At 47.6% G+C, this 17,457-nt stretch overlaps 1 protein-coding gene across 1 annotated transcript; it reads left to right on the top strand.

Annotated features, from left to right (window-relative positions):
- Window positions 1-10,002: 10,002 nt before the first annotated feature.
- IRX1 (iroquois homeobox 1) lies at window positions 10,003-15,608 on the top strand. The gene is made up of 4 exons (XM_074573590.1): window positions 10,003-10,745; window positions 13,379-14,393; window positions 14,981-15,053; window positions 15,431-15,608. The coding sequence occupies exons 1-4, from the start codon at window positions 10,482-10,484 to the stop codon at window positions 15,486-15,488; spliced, it is 1,410 nt and encodes a 469-aa protein (XP_074429691.1). The 5' UTR covers window positions 10,003-10,481; the 3' UTR covers window positions 15,489-15,608.
- Window positions 15,609-17,457: the final 1,849 nt, after the last annotated feature.

Raw genomic sequence — 17,457 nt, forward strand, 5'->3', positions numbered from 1 at the left:
AGAAAATACACCAACTGCTACTAATGCTGAAGTGTTAGAAGAAAGCTATAGAAGAGATAGAATGACATTGTAAATTATTCTGTTTATAGAATATTAAAAAGAATCTGAGGAGCTTTTTCTGAGGAATTTTAATTCAACAAGTTCCAGTCTAAGATATATTTAATAGTTTGTCCTACCGTAACTACACAATTGAAATTATACAGCTGTACTTTATCAGTAATAATACAGTAGAAATACACACATCTTCCAAAGGGGGTAAGAATAAAAACACACAGCCAAATATGATCTATTAATATACGTATTTGGTTATCAAAATTAATGGAGTAAACTACATTATGTAGACGTGCTGTGACGACTGCACTCATAACATTAAGAAAAGCATAGGCCTTTGAGAATTAAAACGCCAGGCATACAGATCTATAACTCCCATAATATCTCAAAGCCATTACAAACATTTCAGTGGAGTTGCCAGTTGATTCTAATAATACTGTGTGCAAATGACGCATAGTAGAGGAGGCCAACATATTTATATGCCTCTAAACAGTGAGATATTGTGATAATTTTGCTGTAAGATCTGAAAAGGACTGCAGCCTCAGCTTTGAATGTCTTTAACATTTTTAATACAGTTGTGAGGTTTGGGGTTTTCTGAAGTCAAACTGCCATTCTCACTGTAACAGACTCGAGGCTACTCTTGGGTTCAGGACCTGGAATATTTACCTGAAAGTGCAAAATAGGCATCACCCCTCTGGCACCAAGAAATAGGAGTTGAGGTGCTGGTGAGGGGGTAACCTCTGCTGCCGCCTCCGTGCCAATAGCTTGTGCGACCTGTGCATAAAGCTGCCTCTCTTCAGCAGAACTCCAAAAATCATGGGGAAAAAAAGAAAAAATAAAAAAAAATGAGGATCTACACCCTGAAACGGAGAAGACGGAGAACGGCAAAGGCTGAGGCTTGCCTCCGCCACTCCTTTCCTGCCTGACACCCAGCACATCCCCAGGCCACCACGGGTTGACTTTGCGGTCCGAGAGGGGCTCTCCGGTCTTCTCGCCCCCGTACCCCCCCCGCCCGACACCGCTCCGGCGGGGGCCCAGCCCCGCTGCGCTGGGCTGCATTTTCAGCGCCGCGCAAACTGCGCCGCCATCGAGCGAGAAGACTTGAGCGGGCACTTCCGCAGCAAAGCAGCCCACTGCTGCGGAAACCGCATCCAGCCCATCTGCACTTCAAACGCCGGCGTCGAAAGCGGGGCAGGAGCGGGGCGAGGGCGCTGCGTGGTCGGGGGGGTGGGTGTGGGGGTGCCCGCGGGCCACGCACCCTCGCCCGGTGGCGGCGGGGCTCCCGGCGGCTCGCAGCCCTCGCCGCCTCCGCGGGGCCACCGGCCGGTTACCTCCTACCTGGCCTCAGGGCGGGGGAAAGGGGGAGCGGGGGAGATTTCCCTGCAGAGCCGGCGGGTTCGGTGTTTTGAAGCGTGGGTGCATCTCCGGCTCTGCCTCTGCGTGGGCGGTACGTCTGTGCGTGCACCCACGGGCTAATTGCTGCTGCGGTCCTTGGCTGCAGGACGGCCCGAGTAGGAGCTTTAGTGCCACCTGTTAGGGACCACCCCCCCCCACCCCCACCCCGGCTTTGGCTCGAAATGATGCCTCAGCATTGCTGAAGTTTACTTTTAAGCTTGGCTTTGTTTTTTTACCCTCCCTGCCCACGGTCCCCTTCCCCTCTTGCTGCTCCTCCACAAGCAGAAATGTTTGGCAGGTTCTTACCTACCAAAGGAAGGCGAGGGAGAAACACCCCTTCATGTTGGGCATCCCCTGATCACCTTCGCCACCTCCAGCGATACGGGTTTAACGCCTGTTCCCTATGCTGGCAGCGACCGGGCATCCTGCCTGGTGTCAGGGCATCGCTGCGCGGGGGGAGGAGAGGTCAATCCGACCCCTCGCTGCTCCCCACCCGGCGGTTCAGGCCTTGCCGGTGGCCTCGTTGTGTTCTGGGGAAGGGGGGAGGACGGACCGAAAGTTCTCAGTCCGAGCGACACATAACCGCACAGTGGTACCTTCGAGAGGTCCCACTGCCAAACGTTACAGAAGAGGTCCCAGTGCAGAAGAAAACAAACAAACAAAAAAAAAACAAAAAAAACAAAAAAAGAGAAATTTATTTGGATCTAGTTTTTCTGCAGCAGGTCAGTAGAATACATCAAGACCTTCCCACTATTGCATAAGAAAAAAACATGCCTTTTTTTTTTTTTTTTGGAGGCAGATAATCCCCGAGCTGTGATGCTTTCAGACGAATCTTCTGACAAGTGTTGCAGCTCAGCACTGTATGCGTTGCATCTTGGAAACAAACAATGCGGTAGCTGGAAAACTTGGGAACAGAGGAGAAAGGTCAAGGGTAGAGGCTGGTCAGTTTTTTGTTGACTTGGACGAAGAACCGTAAATAATCTAAGGACTGTCATTAGCTGCGCTGCCCACAAGACTGGGGGGAAAGGGAGAAAGAAAAAAAAAAAATAAATAAATTAAAGAAGATGACTGTTTTGTAGCCCGGCGCTCCGACACCTTCCCGGCCAGGACCTCCTTCAGGCACGGCGCTGCGGGGAAGGGAGAGCAGCCCTGGGGAGCAACTCCGCGCCCGGCGGCTGCCCGGCGCTGCGCGGAGCGATGCGCGTTGCGCGGAGCGGCGCGCAGCCCCTCTCCCCGCGGCAGCCGGCCAGCCTCGCCGCCGCTTGCCGAGTCGCGCCGGCGTTTCGCCTCGAAATTCACCCGGCAAAGCCGCCCGTGTCCGTCTCTCCTCCACCGACACCCCACCAACCCCCCACTCCGCCGGCTGCCGCGGCGCCGTGGGGCGCGTTACTTACGCGGGTGGGCGGTGGCGGGGGGGGCCGACTGCGGGGAGTCGAAGGGACGGGGTCGGAGCCCTGATCGTAGCGGGCTCGGCGCGGCCAACGACGGCTGGCAGAACCAAAGAGTTAAAATATAAAACCATAAAATGTTGGTTGAGCTTTTTTTTTTTTTAAATATTAATGTTCTTATAACGGAAGTTCTTATCAGTGGGTTGCACTGTACTTGGCAAACAAGCCTTTTTACCTTTTAAACAAATAATTCATTAGGTAATTAAATTCAAGTGAGATTACTCTAATTAAATATACACTGCTGTTGAATCATAATTTCTATGTGGCCTAGTTAAAGATGAACGATCTCTTATTCCTGACAAAAAAAAAGAGAAAGCTTTAAAAGAATTCCCTAGTGACTGGAATAATAGATTTATACACCACCGTACAGAGGTCATTTCAAGAAAGAAGAGACACCAAACACAACATAAAGGGACTTTTCATGTCTGGAGATACTAGAATTTCAGGTTTTATTGCTGCGAGTTCTATTAAAAGACTTTGTGGAACCTAGGAGGAAATCAAAATTATCTTTCAGAAGGCGATAAGTTATATAAATATGTGCACAAACAGAAATGTGTCTCTGAAGGCATTAGTTCTGCATAATTTCAGATGAGTAGCTACTAGGCCTCAAAGGAAACAGTGCATCTTGAAATGCTCTGAAGGCTTACATTGGCCAAAATAAGGCAGGACTTCAGCAAAATTAGAAGTAACTTTGTAGCCAACGATGTGCTATATGTCCTGGTTCCCTTTAATAGCATTAGGCGTTCAAACCATAAAGACTAATCTGGAGAGTAGAAGTTCCTGCTCTCTGCTTTGATCTCCTTCCTCTTGGCTGTTTAAAGCTGACAGTTTGGCTGAATGGCATTCACTGCTTTCATTTGTAAGACATGAGTTTCCTAGTGTTCCAGAGCTAGCAGCTACACCTGTACTGTAGGAATTTACATTGCATTGCTCCAGGATGGCATTGATTTGGGACGGGTGAAATACAAACACAAACTAATTAAAAACTGCATAATGCAGCCCTACAGGAACAAGACAGAAAAACAAATAAATACAACTGCAGCTGGCATGGCAATTGTGCCTCTGCCCCCAAGCAACAGTCTGGTGACATAAAATTATAAACCTTAAAAATCTCACGTAATTGCTGTTGATCATTTTGGAGACAAAATGGAAATTATTTTGTTAATTAAGTTCAGACCCATAAAATATTCATAGACAGGAAGACAGACAGACGGACAGATAGATACAGAGAGAGGCAGATGATTCATTCTATAGATTTGTGTGCTTGTTCATATAGGCCTGTGTGCGTGGCTTTAACAATTCATTTGCAAAAGCACTAAGGAAGAGAGCATCTGTGCATTCGCATTGCTATCAGAAATAAATGTAAGTTGCAACTGAGGTGGACTGATAAATTATTAGTAAAAAGTCACCGCCAGGGTATCAGGGAAAAAAAACCAAACAATTTCTCTTAATTTATTTTTCAAAAAGAGAGGAATGACCATAATTTCTTTTTTAAATGCTCTCTCTCTCTCTGAATAAAATAATCTTTGTAAACGCCTTATTAGCTGTTACCTTGAATACAATCAGACGCTGTAGCTGCTGAGACTTGGATTCCTTCCTGTACTACCTGTGCTGTGGATATATATGTGTGTTCACGTTTAGGGAATCGACCAGATATCCCTGATTGCAACTTTGTGTTTATTTGGACAAACCAAACCATTCGTTTGCACGGTCAGAGGTCTGGAGGCTGCTGTTGCTGTGAGTTAAATTTGCAAAAAGAGAATGAGATTTTTTTTTAACTTTTTATTTTTTTTTTTTTCCTTCCCTTTTACCTTTTTTTTTAACAGAAATGTTCCTCGGGATGGGCGTGAAGGGGAGGAGGGGTGCAATCTGGTGTTCCAGAGCTACATCACCTCTCCGCCTATAATTGTTTGACACATGCCCTGTTGTCACAAAGTGGGGTTGTTTCCCAGACCCTGCTGGAAAAAAAAAAAAAAAAAAAAAAAAAAAAAAAAAAAAGGTGCAAAGTAATAATGAGTGTTTAACAAGGCTCATAAATCAGGGCTGATGAGAAGCGCTCAGGACGGACGCACGGAGGCGACGGGGCCTGGCAGCGGGTCACCAGCGGGAGGACACCAACGCCAAGGTCCTGCGGAGCCGCAGCCCTGCCACCGGCACCACCACCACCACCCCCACCACCCCCCCCCAGAAAAAAATAATAAAAAAGCACACGTCGTCGAATGAAACGCGGTCCCGTGCTAAATCAGATATAATACACTTAATGAAAACTCAGTCAACTGATCCAAATAGTCGACAGTCAGTGCATAATTAGAATCTAGGCGAGATATATTAAATTAATGGATTCAGTCCTGCACAGATGTATCATTAAAATGTATAGGATTGATACTTAACACGGTAGAGTTATTTTAAACTTACACATAAAAAAGGCAGAGAGAGAAAAAAAAAAAGACAGTGAAACTACGTGCTGAGAACAGTCAGAAAATTAGCAACATACGGATAATCTATTTTTTTGGCACTTTTTTTTTTTTCCTTGCACGTTCTTGCCACAGGATAGAAAATTGAAACAGACTATTAACTGAAGAGATCATCTTAAATTTCTTCGTCTATTACCGGTGCGAGCTGAAAATCAAGAGAGGATTTGCAAAAGAAATCGCTACCAGGATGTTTCAAAGCAGTCCCAGAATTAAATGAAAACTTTTCTTCCCAAGCCACAAACAAGGCGCTTTAGCGATTAAGCCTCCCTTTCTCTTGGTAGATCTTACTATCAACGCCGCATAAACCCCGAATTTTAGTAAGGGGTCCATACGCGCGTATATTTGCACGCAGAGACGGCGCACAACCGCCTGTACCTCTGTGGAAATTACACGGGTGAACCGTAGCCTAGTAAATATCTCAACTCCACTCCCAGATTGTGCTCTGCTTAGTATCCTATTCTCCCCATAGTTAGGTGTCTCCTTTCAACATCTCTGTCATCTCCATTTGAAGATATTTTCAGCGGTTTATCACTGCCATCTCCAGCCCTGCACATTTGCAGCAGGTTATCACAATTGCCAGTCCCCCCTGGCTGATGTGTTGCGCTGATTACCATCAGTGCCCTCAGATATTTGGTGCGGATTCCCAGCCCTGCAATATCCACTCTTAGGACATCTGGAGCAGATCAAAATCACTGACTTCATTTTTTTAGTAGAGTCAGTGTCAAAGCTTCACATATCCTCTTCGCAAACATACCCTTTAGTCAATTCCTGCAGAACCAGCCTTTAGTTAAAATTCGGCCAAGCAGCGACCCCTATGTCTGGATTTGCATTTCTTATCGGACCCCTATCTAAACTGATTTGTTAATAATAAAGAGAAAATCTCTTGGCAGTGGATGCATCGCCTTAAGAAACTGGAAGGATCACACTGTCTTAGCAAACTCCTTCTCAAGAAAGGCTCTTTAAGGAGAAGTTTATCTACCCAATGATCTTTGAATTATATGAGCGTGGCCATTTAGGTCGATTTACTTTAAACAGTATACAATTTATTTTAAGCGATTACCTTAGCTATAATCACATTATACCCAGCGCTGCTATATATTTCTCTCCCGCCTGTTTTCAGACGTGCATCCGCTCTCCATCGGGAAGGTGACTCTGCTTTTCACTCTGAGCCCAATCCCTTTTTTTTTTTTCTCTACGTGACTGTTTGTCGTCTTTAAAAACGCTGTTCGGCTAGTGAGTTGGCACCGCTTTCCTTTTTGTTAGGTTTTGCCGAAAGTTAAGGAGGCATTCGAGCAACTAAAACACAGATCTCAGAAAAAAAAAAGAAAAAAGTAAAAAGAAGAGATTTTTTTTCCAATTTATGTTTTAAATTACCTTAAAAAAAAAAAACAAAAACAAAAACAAAAACACAACAGTATTTTATTCCATATCTCAACAATTTCAAGCTAATTTATGGATAGGGGGGTTGATCACACCAACCTTTTTGACTGTTTAGGTCTTGGGGTTTAGGGCAAGATTTTCCTGGTGCTTCTGGCAGCTGCTGCTGATGTTTGTAATTTTCCGTAGAGTTTCGTTCTTTTCGCACTTTTGTTATTAAGCTCCTGCTATAGGTCTTGTAAGGGGGGAAATAAACCCAGAATCTCCCAGACCTTCACTAAACTGATTTTCAAGCTAAGTAGCTTAGTGTAGCAGCTCTGGTCCCAGCTTACTTGCACAAGGGGGGAAAAAAAATTAAAAAGGGCTTTGAAAGGTTGCCTACTAAAGTGACTTAATAAACCGTCAGAAAAATGGGCAATGTCCAATGCAGTAGCAGGAATCGCGTGGTGAGGGATTGGCATTTACTGATCAGAACTGTGCATAATTACTGGTGTTCGCAGGACCCTGCTCATCCCTGCGCCGGGAACTTTGCAGATGAGAAACAAAGCTCTCCTCCCAATCTTGCAACTTTCCCCGTCCTCGGCGGGTTTCTTCCTTCCTTCCTTCCTTTCTTTCTTCCTTTTCTTTTTTTTTTATTTCTTCTTCATATTTTTTGTCCTGTTTCTTTTTGTCCCCTCTCCCTCTCCCCACAAAATCACCGTTGCAGGTAACATGCATTTTGTTTTTTTGGGTTTTGTTTGTTTGTTTTTTGGTTTTGTTTTTTTTTTTTCTCGATTTCCACACAAGGTGAAGAACAGCAAAGTTCGCCCCGAAAAGATGCTGGGCTGATAGAAAAGCAAGCGAAACTTCCCCCCCCCCCCCGCATTTTTTTTCCCCCTGAACCGATCTGAGAAGGATGGGAGCGGGTGGGGGAGGGGATGGCTCACATTTCTTAAGCCTCCAAGTGGAAACCTTTTCTGGATACACATTCCACTCAGATCTAAAGCGCTAAGAAGATTTCGGCAGCGTCGGTGCCTTATCCCACCTTTATTTACCTGCAGCCCTTGTAATGTGACACTGCCATTCGCAAAACACCGCTGCAATTTCCAAGCCCCGCTCAGCTTTGTTACGGCGGTGCATTTTTGTCTGAGGGTCGCTCGCCTGCTTTGAGGGTGAGATTTTGGAGCGGGGCGGGGGGGGAGGTGAGGGGAGGAGGGTGGGAATCCTCCGCTCCTTGTGAAACACGGGAAGGGGAAAGCTCCCTATTTCCAACTGATGGGGGAAGGAAGTTTTAACCAACTCCCCGAGACGGAGCGGGTTCCCCGGAGCGCGGGGAGGGAAGGGCTGGTCGGGGTTAGAGACACCCCGCGGGGGCGTTCGCAGGAAGGGAGGGATCCCCCTCCCCTCCAGCGGCAGCCGGTCCCGGCGGGACCCGCGGTGTCGGGCTGAAGCCGCGGCTCGGAGAGGGGTCTCGAAGCCCCGCGGAGACCTGAGGAGCTGGCTTTCGCCCTGGGCTCGGGAAAAGGAGAGAGACATCCGTGCCCCCCACCCCCACACACACTTCTTCCTCTCCTCCCGCCCCCGCCACACACTTGCATCCCGAAAAGCAGCGGGCCTCCGCCGCCCCCGCCGCGCCGCGCCGTCCCTTGAGGAAGAGCTCGTCGGCCCCGTCCGCCCCTTCAGCACAAAGACGGAGCTCCCGGGCGGCGGGGACGGCGGCAGCGAGGGCCGGGCCGGGCCGGGCCGCGGGCGGCCGCTCCGCGCTCCTCCGCGCGATCGCTCCCGCTGGGTCCGGCCGAGGGACGGAAGCGCCCGGCCCGGGCCGGCCTGACGCTCCCCGCGCCCAGGGCCGGACTCGTGGGGCAGAGCGGCCCCCCGGCAGTGCCGTCGGGGCTGGGAGGGTCGGGGGCAAGAAACGCCCAGCTCGCCGCCTCCCCCACCCCTCCCCCCCGCTCCCCGTTTTCCCTCAGCGGCGGGGGATGGGAAGGCCCCGGCAGCGGTGGGCAAAGGAAAGTTTTCGGTGGCGGCCGGGCGGTGCGAGGCTGTGCCAACCCCGGCGGGGTACGGGAGAGCCCTGCCACGTCGAGGATAACGGGCAACATCGCGGGCAGGTCACAGCGGTGGCGACTCGTCTCCTTCAAGGCGGCCGAGTCCCTCGGTCCCTCGCAGAGGGGTCCTTTGTCTCCCCGCTGCACCTTCCACCCCACTCCAAGGGGACAGAGGAAGAAGAAGGAAAAAAAAGTCCCTTCCTCTAATCATTGCTGTTAATGACGATAATGGCAGCAGCCCGTGTTGGTCCTTTCGCCTCACCACCTCCCCCCCCCCCCCCGCCATGCGTTTCCTTTGGTCCCCGCTGCAATGGGCGGATGGAAGTTTTGACAATCCACCAGTCACTCAGCTTCCCCCTCCCCGCCCCTGCTCGGGGGCGAGGGCTGGGGGTCTTCTGTGCCCTTCGGCATACATGTCGCCACTGTTGATTTGCAGGATTATTTATTGCTAATATTACGAGAACCGTCGCAATGCCTCTGATAATTGTCCCTGAGCGTCAATCGGTCGGCAGGGCATGAGGAGGAGAAAGGGCGGGGGGGAACGGGGGCGACGGGTAGAGATCGCTGCGGGTCTTTTTTTTTTTAACTAAAGATTTTTTTCTGGGGAGAACTGCTAGGAGCCTTGTGACTTTCAGCAAAGTTGTGTGTGTGTGTGGCGTTTGTGGGTTGCTATAGATAGACCGCATTTATTTATTTATTTATTTATATGCCTTCCTTTTTTTTTTTTTTTTTAGTGGTAAATTGTTACAAGTCGCCTGGCTGCAAAGCCCCCTTTCCCTCTCACGGCCACTCTCGTTTGTTCCTGAGTCCAACGACGACAAGGGGGACTCAATGTTAAAGGTGGAAAAAAAACAGCAACACAGTTGTTTTTGTTAAAAGGGGACACACTAAGGCTGCGAAACAGCAAAACCCCAATGTTGGACAGCTGTAAAATCGTGTAGACAGGTTGTCATACAGCAGTGGGGGCTTTTCTGAAAGGAGCCCATTGCTAAACATTAAATACACACACACACAGCAGAGCAGAGCAGCTGCGCGGACACACGCACACACACACGCACACGCAGGCACGGAGGAAAACGGCCCGGGCTGGGCTGCGCACCACGTGCTGCACCGAGGGGGGCGAAGGGGGGGCGATGGAGCGGGGGGGGGGGAGTGCGGGGCGGCGCTTGCGGCTCAAGTGGGTGCCAATCAAAACATCAACTTCAAATTGTATCTGAAAGATCAGCCTAGGACCTAAGGGCAGACACATCAGTTGGAGCTCAATTGTTGATCAGATCACATCTAAGGGATTTAGGAGCACAGAAGAGCCGAGATTTGAGGAAAGACACCCCACTGAATCCTTCCACACTCCTCCTCCTCCATACCTAGGTTGCAATATATCTCTTGCCAGAAAGAAATCAGAACGAAAAAAGAAAATTATCGGCTCGATTTCTGTTCTCTCGCCCTGCCTGACTCCAGTAAAGAGAGAGGGGGGGGAAGAAAAAAAGAGAGAGAGAGAAAGAAAGAGAGATCCAGAGAAGCCCGGGTTTGTTCCGCTCCCCTCCCCGGCTGTTCAGGCTCCCTCCTCCCCCTTCTTTTTTTTTTTTTTTTTTGGTATAATTCCTTCCCCCCCACCCCCTTTTTTTTTTTTTTTTTTTTAATATTTCTGCCGCTTCTGCCGCCGCCGCCGCCAGTGCTGCCGCCGCCGCCGCCGTGCCCGCGCCCCGGAGATGTCCTTCCCCCAGCTGGGCTACCCGCAGTATCTCAGCGCCAGCCAGGCGGTGTACGGGAGCGACCGGCCCGGGGTGCTGGCAGCCGCCGCCGCAGCCGCCGCCGCAGCCGCCGCCGCTTCGGGCCGGCCGGCGGGCGCCGAGCTGGGCAGCGGCTCGGCCGCTGTCACCTCGGTGCTGGGCATGTACGCCAGCCCCTACAGTGCCCCCAACTACAGCGCCTTCCTGCCCTACACCGCCGACCTCGGCCTCTTCTCCCAAATGGTGAGTGAGCGCCGGGATGTGCCCCCCCCGCCCCCGCGGCGGGAGGCAGGGGGAGACGGGGGTAGGGGCGGGCGGGGGGTCGCGGAACCGAGCGCGGAGGGCGGCGGTGGCCGTTCCCGCCCGGAGCGGGGTCCGGTGCGGAGCAGGGAGCGTGTGTGTGTGTTTGTGTGTGTGTTTGCCGGCGGGTCTGGCAGGGAGAGCACGGCCGGGGCCCGGGGGCGGCGGGTTCCGTCTGCAGGAGCAGTCCCCCATCCGCCCTCGTCGCTCCAGCCGGGCAAAACTCCTCCGAGTTTTCCTTCTTGGAAAGGTGGAAGGGCTGAGCAGGGCTCCTGCCTCCGTCTTGTCGGCTTTCCCTAGCAACTCGGCTTTTTTTTTTTTTCCTTGTTGTTATTGGTGGTGTTGTTGACGGGGTGATATTGTCGGTCCTTGTGGTTGCAATTGGCTTTCCAGCGCGCTCCTCTTTCCGCCCCGTTCTTTTCTTTGCCGCCGAGCTAGAAACAGGTTCCGTCCGAAAGGCCAAAGTGCGGTGTCGGTGGCCGGTACGCCCGTCTATTTCCAGACATTTTCCTTGAGCCTTAAAAATGGCCCGTTGCGTTCCCTGAACTTTTCATACTCAGATTATGGCGAGTATCATAGATCGGATTTGCATCAAGCGAAGGAGGGCATCTACATCCCATTATATTCATCGGAGCAGAAAGGCATATTGGCGTTAACTCTAAAACAAATTGCCGTCACTCAGATTGTCCTCGGATCCTTCCTTCCCCCCCCCCCCCATTTCTTTAGAATGTAATAGTGAGAAAGTGAAACATCTTTTTTTTTAACTAGCTGGTTTTATCTCCGGTGTCGTTGAAACATTTTCGTTCCTAGTATCTCCAAATTTATCGGCGGCGGTACGCACAGGTTCCACTTAATTTCTAAATGCCCCTCTTTTCTCTTTCCCGAAACATAGAAGTGTGAATATTGATAACTGGGTGCACGCAAGGCGTAACTTGTGAGGGTTTTTAATACATATGTGTAGGCAAGTAGCTAGATACGGTGTTGAGCCAGGGTCAGCATCTGAAAACAGATCATTTTGTGCTGCAAATATTTCCTGCGAAGGCATTTTTAACATCATGCTTTTCCTACTTTTTTTTTTAACCTTGATTTTGGAAATGCAGTAAAAGTTGAGACAGAAGCAATGAGTGATTTACAAGTGGCTTCTTCAAAAGAATTCCCATCAGAGATTACATAAAAAAATATAATTTCAGCAACAATAACAAAAGACAGCGGAATAAAGGGAGTGCAGAAAAGCCTTCTCTGTAACACATTACAAAAATTACATCGGGCTTCTCTTTGTGTATAAGCGTTGTCTCTGAAATTAAAATACATGTTCCTTTTTAACTGTCTGACAAAGTTAGATTAGTTTCCTCGCGGACATTTTCGAAGAGGTTCATTTTTAAGGCTGACAGAAATTTCGCAAGAGTAATACTAAGAATGTATTTCTGGACTAGGAAAAAAAAGCGCGAGATTGTAATAGAAGCAAGAAAAAAAGAAAACGGCTTTAAACGTTAGTTATATAGGAACGGTTCCCTTTCCTACTCGCAAAGTATCCTGGTGTTTTACTACAGTGATTTACCATGACAGTGATATTTTGAAAGAAATTCTAAAATTCTGAGCACTTATAAATCACGAGCTAAAATAATAAGTTAATATCTGGACAATTTGCGGTAATAATGAGGCCTAATGAGGTTGCTAGAAAGATAAAATGTTATTTACCAAAACACCTGATGGGATAATTTGACTTGCTGTGTTTTACTACTGATGATAAAAAGAATATTGATTGCAAATAAATCACCGTCTCTAAACGCTTGTAAACAATTTGTGTTTGCTCTGCCCAGATCAAAGTAAAACTTATGAGATAAAGTGTCTGCATATCCATACTCTACAATGCGTGGGTCAGTTTTAATTCCAGAGTTTAAAGGCGCTTCTAACAGTTAGAAGTTAATGTTTTACACCAGAATCTTAGTGTATGATTTGGGGGGTGAAAGAGGCGGGGAGGGGGGGGGAGTTGGCTTGTGTGTGGAAAATCTCTTACATTATAAGTGTCTTCGTACTGAAGTTGTGCATTCATCTCCCCAGTCTCCTCTCACGCCAACTCCTTTTAAAGGCAGATCTGGGGCCAAAGACGAATGCTCTGTGTGCATTTGTAATATCCTCCTGGATATTTTGCAGATAAATGCGGCGTTGTGCGCAGGCATGAGTTTGTAACTGTGCTGTAGTACCTGCTTTCTCTGCCTGATAATTTCGAGGGCACAATAAATTGTCTCGCCTGGGCGAATGCGAAGTTGCTGCATTTCCAGCGTTTGATTTGAGTTGGTTTGCGGAGAAAATACGCATGATGTCTGTCAGAGCCCAGCTTAGCCCCTCTCTTTTCCTTTCCCTGCAAGAAGGGGGGGGGGAATCATTTGGGAATACCTCTGTCTGATCTAAACGTGAAGAGCCTGGAGCGGGGAGGGCCGAATTTGCCCGTGAAGACCCTTTGCACCGCTCAAAGGCGTATTCCGGCTCCCGGAGTAGCCTATTCAGGTCTGTTAGAGACGCTAACGAGATAATTGATGTGCTTTTTCCTCTCCGCTTGTCTGAATGTGTTGCAGGGCTCCCAGTACGAGCTGAAAGATAATCCGGGTGTCCACCCTGCTACCTTTGCTGCCCACACTGCCCCCGGCTATTATCCCTACGGACAGTTCCAGTACGGGGACCCGGGGCGGCCCAAAAACGCCACCCGGGAGAGTACCAGCACCCTCAAGGCCTGGCTCAACGAGCACCGCAAGAACCCCTACCCCACCAAGGGCGAGAAGATCATGCTGGCCATCATCACCAAGATGACTCTCACCCAGGTCTCCACCTGGTTCGCCAACGCCCGCCGGCGACTCAAGAAGGAGAACAAGGTGACCTGGGGCTCCAGGAGTAAGGATCAAGAAGATGCGAACCTCTTCGGGAGTGACAATGAGGGGGACCCCGAGAAGAACGAAGACGACGAGGAAATCGACCTGGAGAGCATAGACATAGATAAAATCGACGAGAACGATGGGGAGCAGAGCAACGAGGAAGAGGAGGAGAAGCCCGAGCTCCTGAGACAAAGCAGCGAAGAGGAGCACTTGGAAAAGGAGAAGGATTTGGCGCTGTCAGGGTCTGAAGGGCTGAAACCCAAAGACACGCTGGCCATGGTGAAGGAGGCCTCTGACAACAGCACGCGAATCATCAGTCCCGGGGGACAGAACAATTTACAGATGCCATCTCACAGCAAACCCAAGATTTGGTCTTTGGCAGAGACGGCAACCAGTCCCGATGGGGCCCTGAAATCTTCTCCCCCTCCGCCCCCTCCTCCCCAAGCTAACCACACTTCTCCACAGATACAGCACCCCGCTTTTCTCCCTAGCCATGGACTCTACACATGCCAGATTGGCAAATTTCACAACTGGACAAATGGGGCTTTCCTTGCTCAGAGTTCCCTACTCAATGTGAGGTCCTTTTTGGGAGTAAATCACCACCACGCTGCTCATCACAATCACCACCTCCAGGCCCAGCAACAACCTTCTGTTTTAACAGCAACCCTGGGAGCCCTAAGCAGTGAAAAACCTTCAGAGAGGACCAGTCCCAAACACATAGGTAATGCATGCACCAGGCATCCACCTCCCCCCTCCCCCCCCAACACATGCACATGAACTTCTCCTTGAGCAATGGTGTCAGACTCAGCCCTGGTGTAACTGATTGCCTTTAACGGAGTTACAGATTGACCTAGCATTGATTTTTATTATTATTATTATTATTATTATTATTATTATTATTATTTTTCCTGGAGCATGTTTATTGCATACATTAAGCCCATTTCATGTGGGCTATTACATGCTCACCCTATACCCCCATCAAATAAGATGAGAATGCAGGAACAGTGCTGTGAAACATGTTCTTTGAGTTTTGCTTTCCTTCCCGACCCTCATCTCCCAATAATTTCAATGACAGTCAAAAATGTGGCAAGAAAAGCTTGCAATACTCCTTTATTTAAATATTGAAAGTAGGGAATAGTGCCGTACGCACACATATACACCTACACACATCTGAACAAGAGGGTGAGAGGGAGGTGTGTTCTCTGTACACTGTCCAGATTTTTATTGTTGTTATTCTAAAATGGTTCTCCTGGTTTGGTTTTGTTTTGTTTTTATTTTCTTTTTTTTTTTTCTTCTGTCTCTTCCTAGAAAGAGAAAATGTACCAAGAACCGAATCCCCACCTCAGCCACTAAAATCGCCCTTCCAGCCTGTCCGTGACAAGTGAGTTTGTTTGTTTGTTTTCACTGCAGGAATGTTACTTATGTGAAACAGAGCGTTTGAATAATAAAGACTAATTATAACACCTAATCATCACCATAATAATACATACAGACAACAAGAAAAACACAGAAGTTGCTGTAATCTTTTCAAAGTTAGGCTAAATTGCAATTGTACATAGCCAGCCTGTAACTTTTATGAAACTTAACAGACCTCAAAGATCTTGTGTTAATTACACCAGTGACAATGATTTCTGTGCAACTAACTAATACTAGGATGCTATAGCAATAGACAGGCCATTATAGGAAAGGATTCTTTTTTTTTTTTACTGAAAGATTGTTACGTCTTTTTTTTTTTCCTTCCTCCCTTCCCCCCTGCAGCTCTTTGGCTCAGCAAGAGGGAACACCGAGAATTTTAACAGCTCTCCCTTCTGCTTGATTAAATGGTTTGGTGAAAAATATTACAGAGACTGGTATTAAGGACAGAAAAAAAAAAAAAAAGGAAACGATATAAACGACTCCCATCAATCTCTTTTTGCAATAAGGTGGTGCAAATCCATAAAAGCGATTACACAAATCTGTAGATGGATCCCCTTCTTCATTGTACCATTTCAGATCGTGTTATTCTAACCATTCTTGGATTATTTGTTTGGTAAATGTTTCCCATGTGTTTGTGTTTTTTCTGTATATAGAGTGATTTCAGATTGTAAATAGCGCGTCAGCAAAACTTGTCTAAATCATATATTTTTGTCTAATAAACTAAATGAAATTATGAGCTCTCTTCAGGTATGTATTCTGTTGCTGCAGATCTTATACATATATTACAAATCTATTCAAACATTTATAATTTGTTTTCTACAAAGTCAAGTCTCTTTGCCTTTGGGTAACTGAAACTTAAAATACCAGGTCCGAGCTTTTAATGAGACTTGTAGCTATTTTGTCGAAAACAAGCTGCGAGCTTCCCTTTTCATACAAGTAAATTTACGAAGCTGAGTGAAGCTGGTTCTTGACCAGTAAAATTAAAGTTATTTTTTCAGTTGTGATGAATCAGATGTGTTCTGTAGTATCCATTTTCCAAACACAAATGGATCTGACTTCCACTTACGTTATAAAATACATTCTTGAAAATGAAAGGGACAAGTTTTCTCACAGTTCCCTAGTGTATAACTTTGCTGTCCAAACCGACTCCTAAACTGGATCAAGAGCTTCAGTGCTTTGGTATACATTCCGACCGAAGCCGAAAAAAAATAATAGATTAGGAAACAGAATTATTTGTAACGATTTACGCTTTGAATAAACACAGAGGAAATATGACTGTGAAAGATTTTTCCCTGTGAGATTTAGCACTGTTTTAGCAGAAAAAAAAAAAAAAAAAAAAAACAAACCAAAACATGGCAGCCCTTGCACTTCCCAGAAGAAAGTTCTGCGATTCCGATCTGTTGGTTAAATAGAGAGAGAGACAATCTATCGGTTTATAAAGGCATTAATCTTCCAAAGACGGTCCGTTAAAATGTGTAATATTTTGAGTGTTTACATCTTTTTTCTCCTAAATGAGAACACTAAATGAGCATTGAGGTGCTAATAAGATACCAGATGGTTGTTGATGGTGGAAAATGGAAAGAAGCAGCTGGGAAAGTCATTAAGAAATAATGTGGTGACGCCCTATCCAAACTGAACCAACCTCAAACATGGACTTGTCGGAAACAAGATGAGATTTTAAAATAAAATATTAATAAAATTCTTGTCAGAGATCAGAACATTGATCTTGATTCAGCTGCAAAATCATCGCGAGCAAAGAGGGCTATCGGTAAAGTATCGCTCAGGGATCTGTTGTCGGAGCAGTGCAGGCGGCCAGGCTTCTACTTTTGGGGTTTTTCAGATGGAGGAGAGAAACAGATGAGACGAAATAGGTTTTGCGCAGGATACCTGAAGGGCTGTCTCTGAAAAGAGACTCCTTCTGACACCCTGCGGCTCCCAGCACAGTATCGATTAGTTTGCTTTCTGGCCTCTGGTTGTTTTGTTTTTTCCTAAATCGCAGGCAGTCCCGCGTTGGTAACGCTTCCAACAAAAGAGCGAATTACAGTTTTAACCAAACCATAATCACTTTTATTTCAGTGAGGAAAAGAGAGAGGGGAAAAAACGTCTTCAAACTAAAAATAAATGGAAGAAAATAGACTTTACGCCTGTAAAACCAAGCGGTCCGTCAGACCAGTGTAAATCTGATGGAATCGCTTGCTCTTTCCTACCAATTCCAAGGAAATCGCTGCCGCCCCGCACTGGCTGTCTCTCGCCCCCTTCCCTCCGAGGGCCGGTTCCCAAACCCCTCGGGGGCGGCGCGTTGCGGGGAGCCGGGCACCGCTCCTCCGTGGGAGGGACGGCGGCGTGGAAAAAGTCGCGCAGCGATGCCC

This window comes from Larus michahellis, chromosome 2 (assembly GCF_964199755.1).
Source record: "Larus michahellis chromosome 2, bLarMic1.1, whole genome shotgun sequence".
Lineage (NCBI taxonomy): Eukaryota > Metazoa > Chordata > Aves > Charadriiformes > Laridae > Larus > Larus michahellis.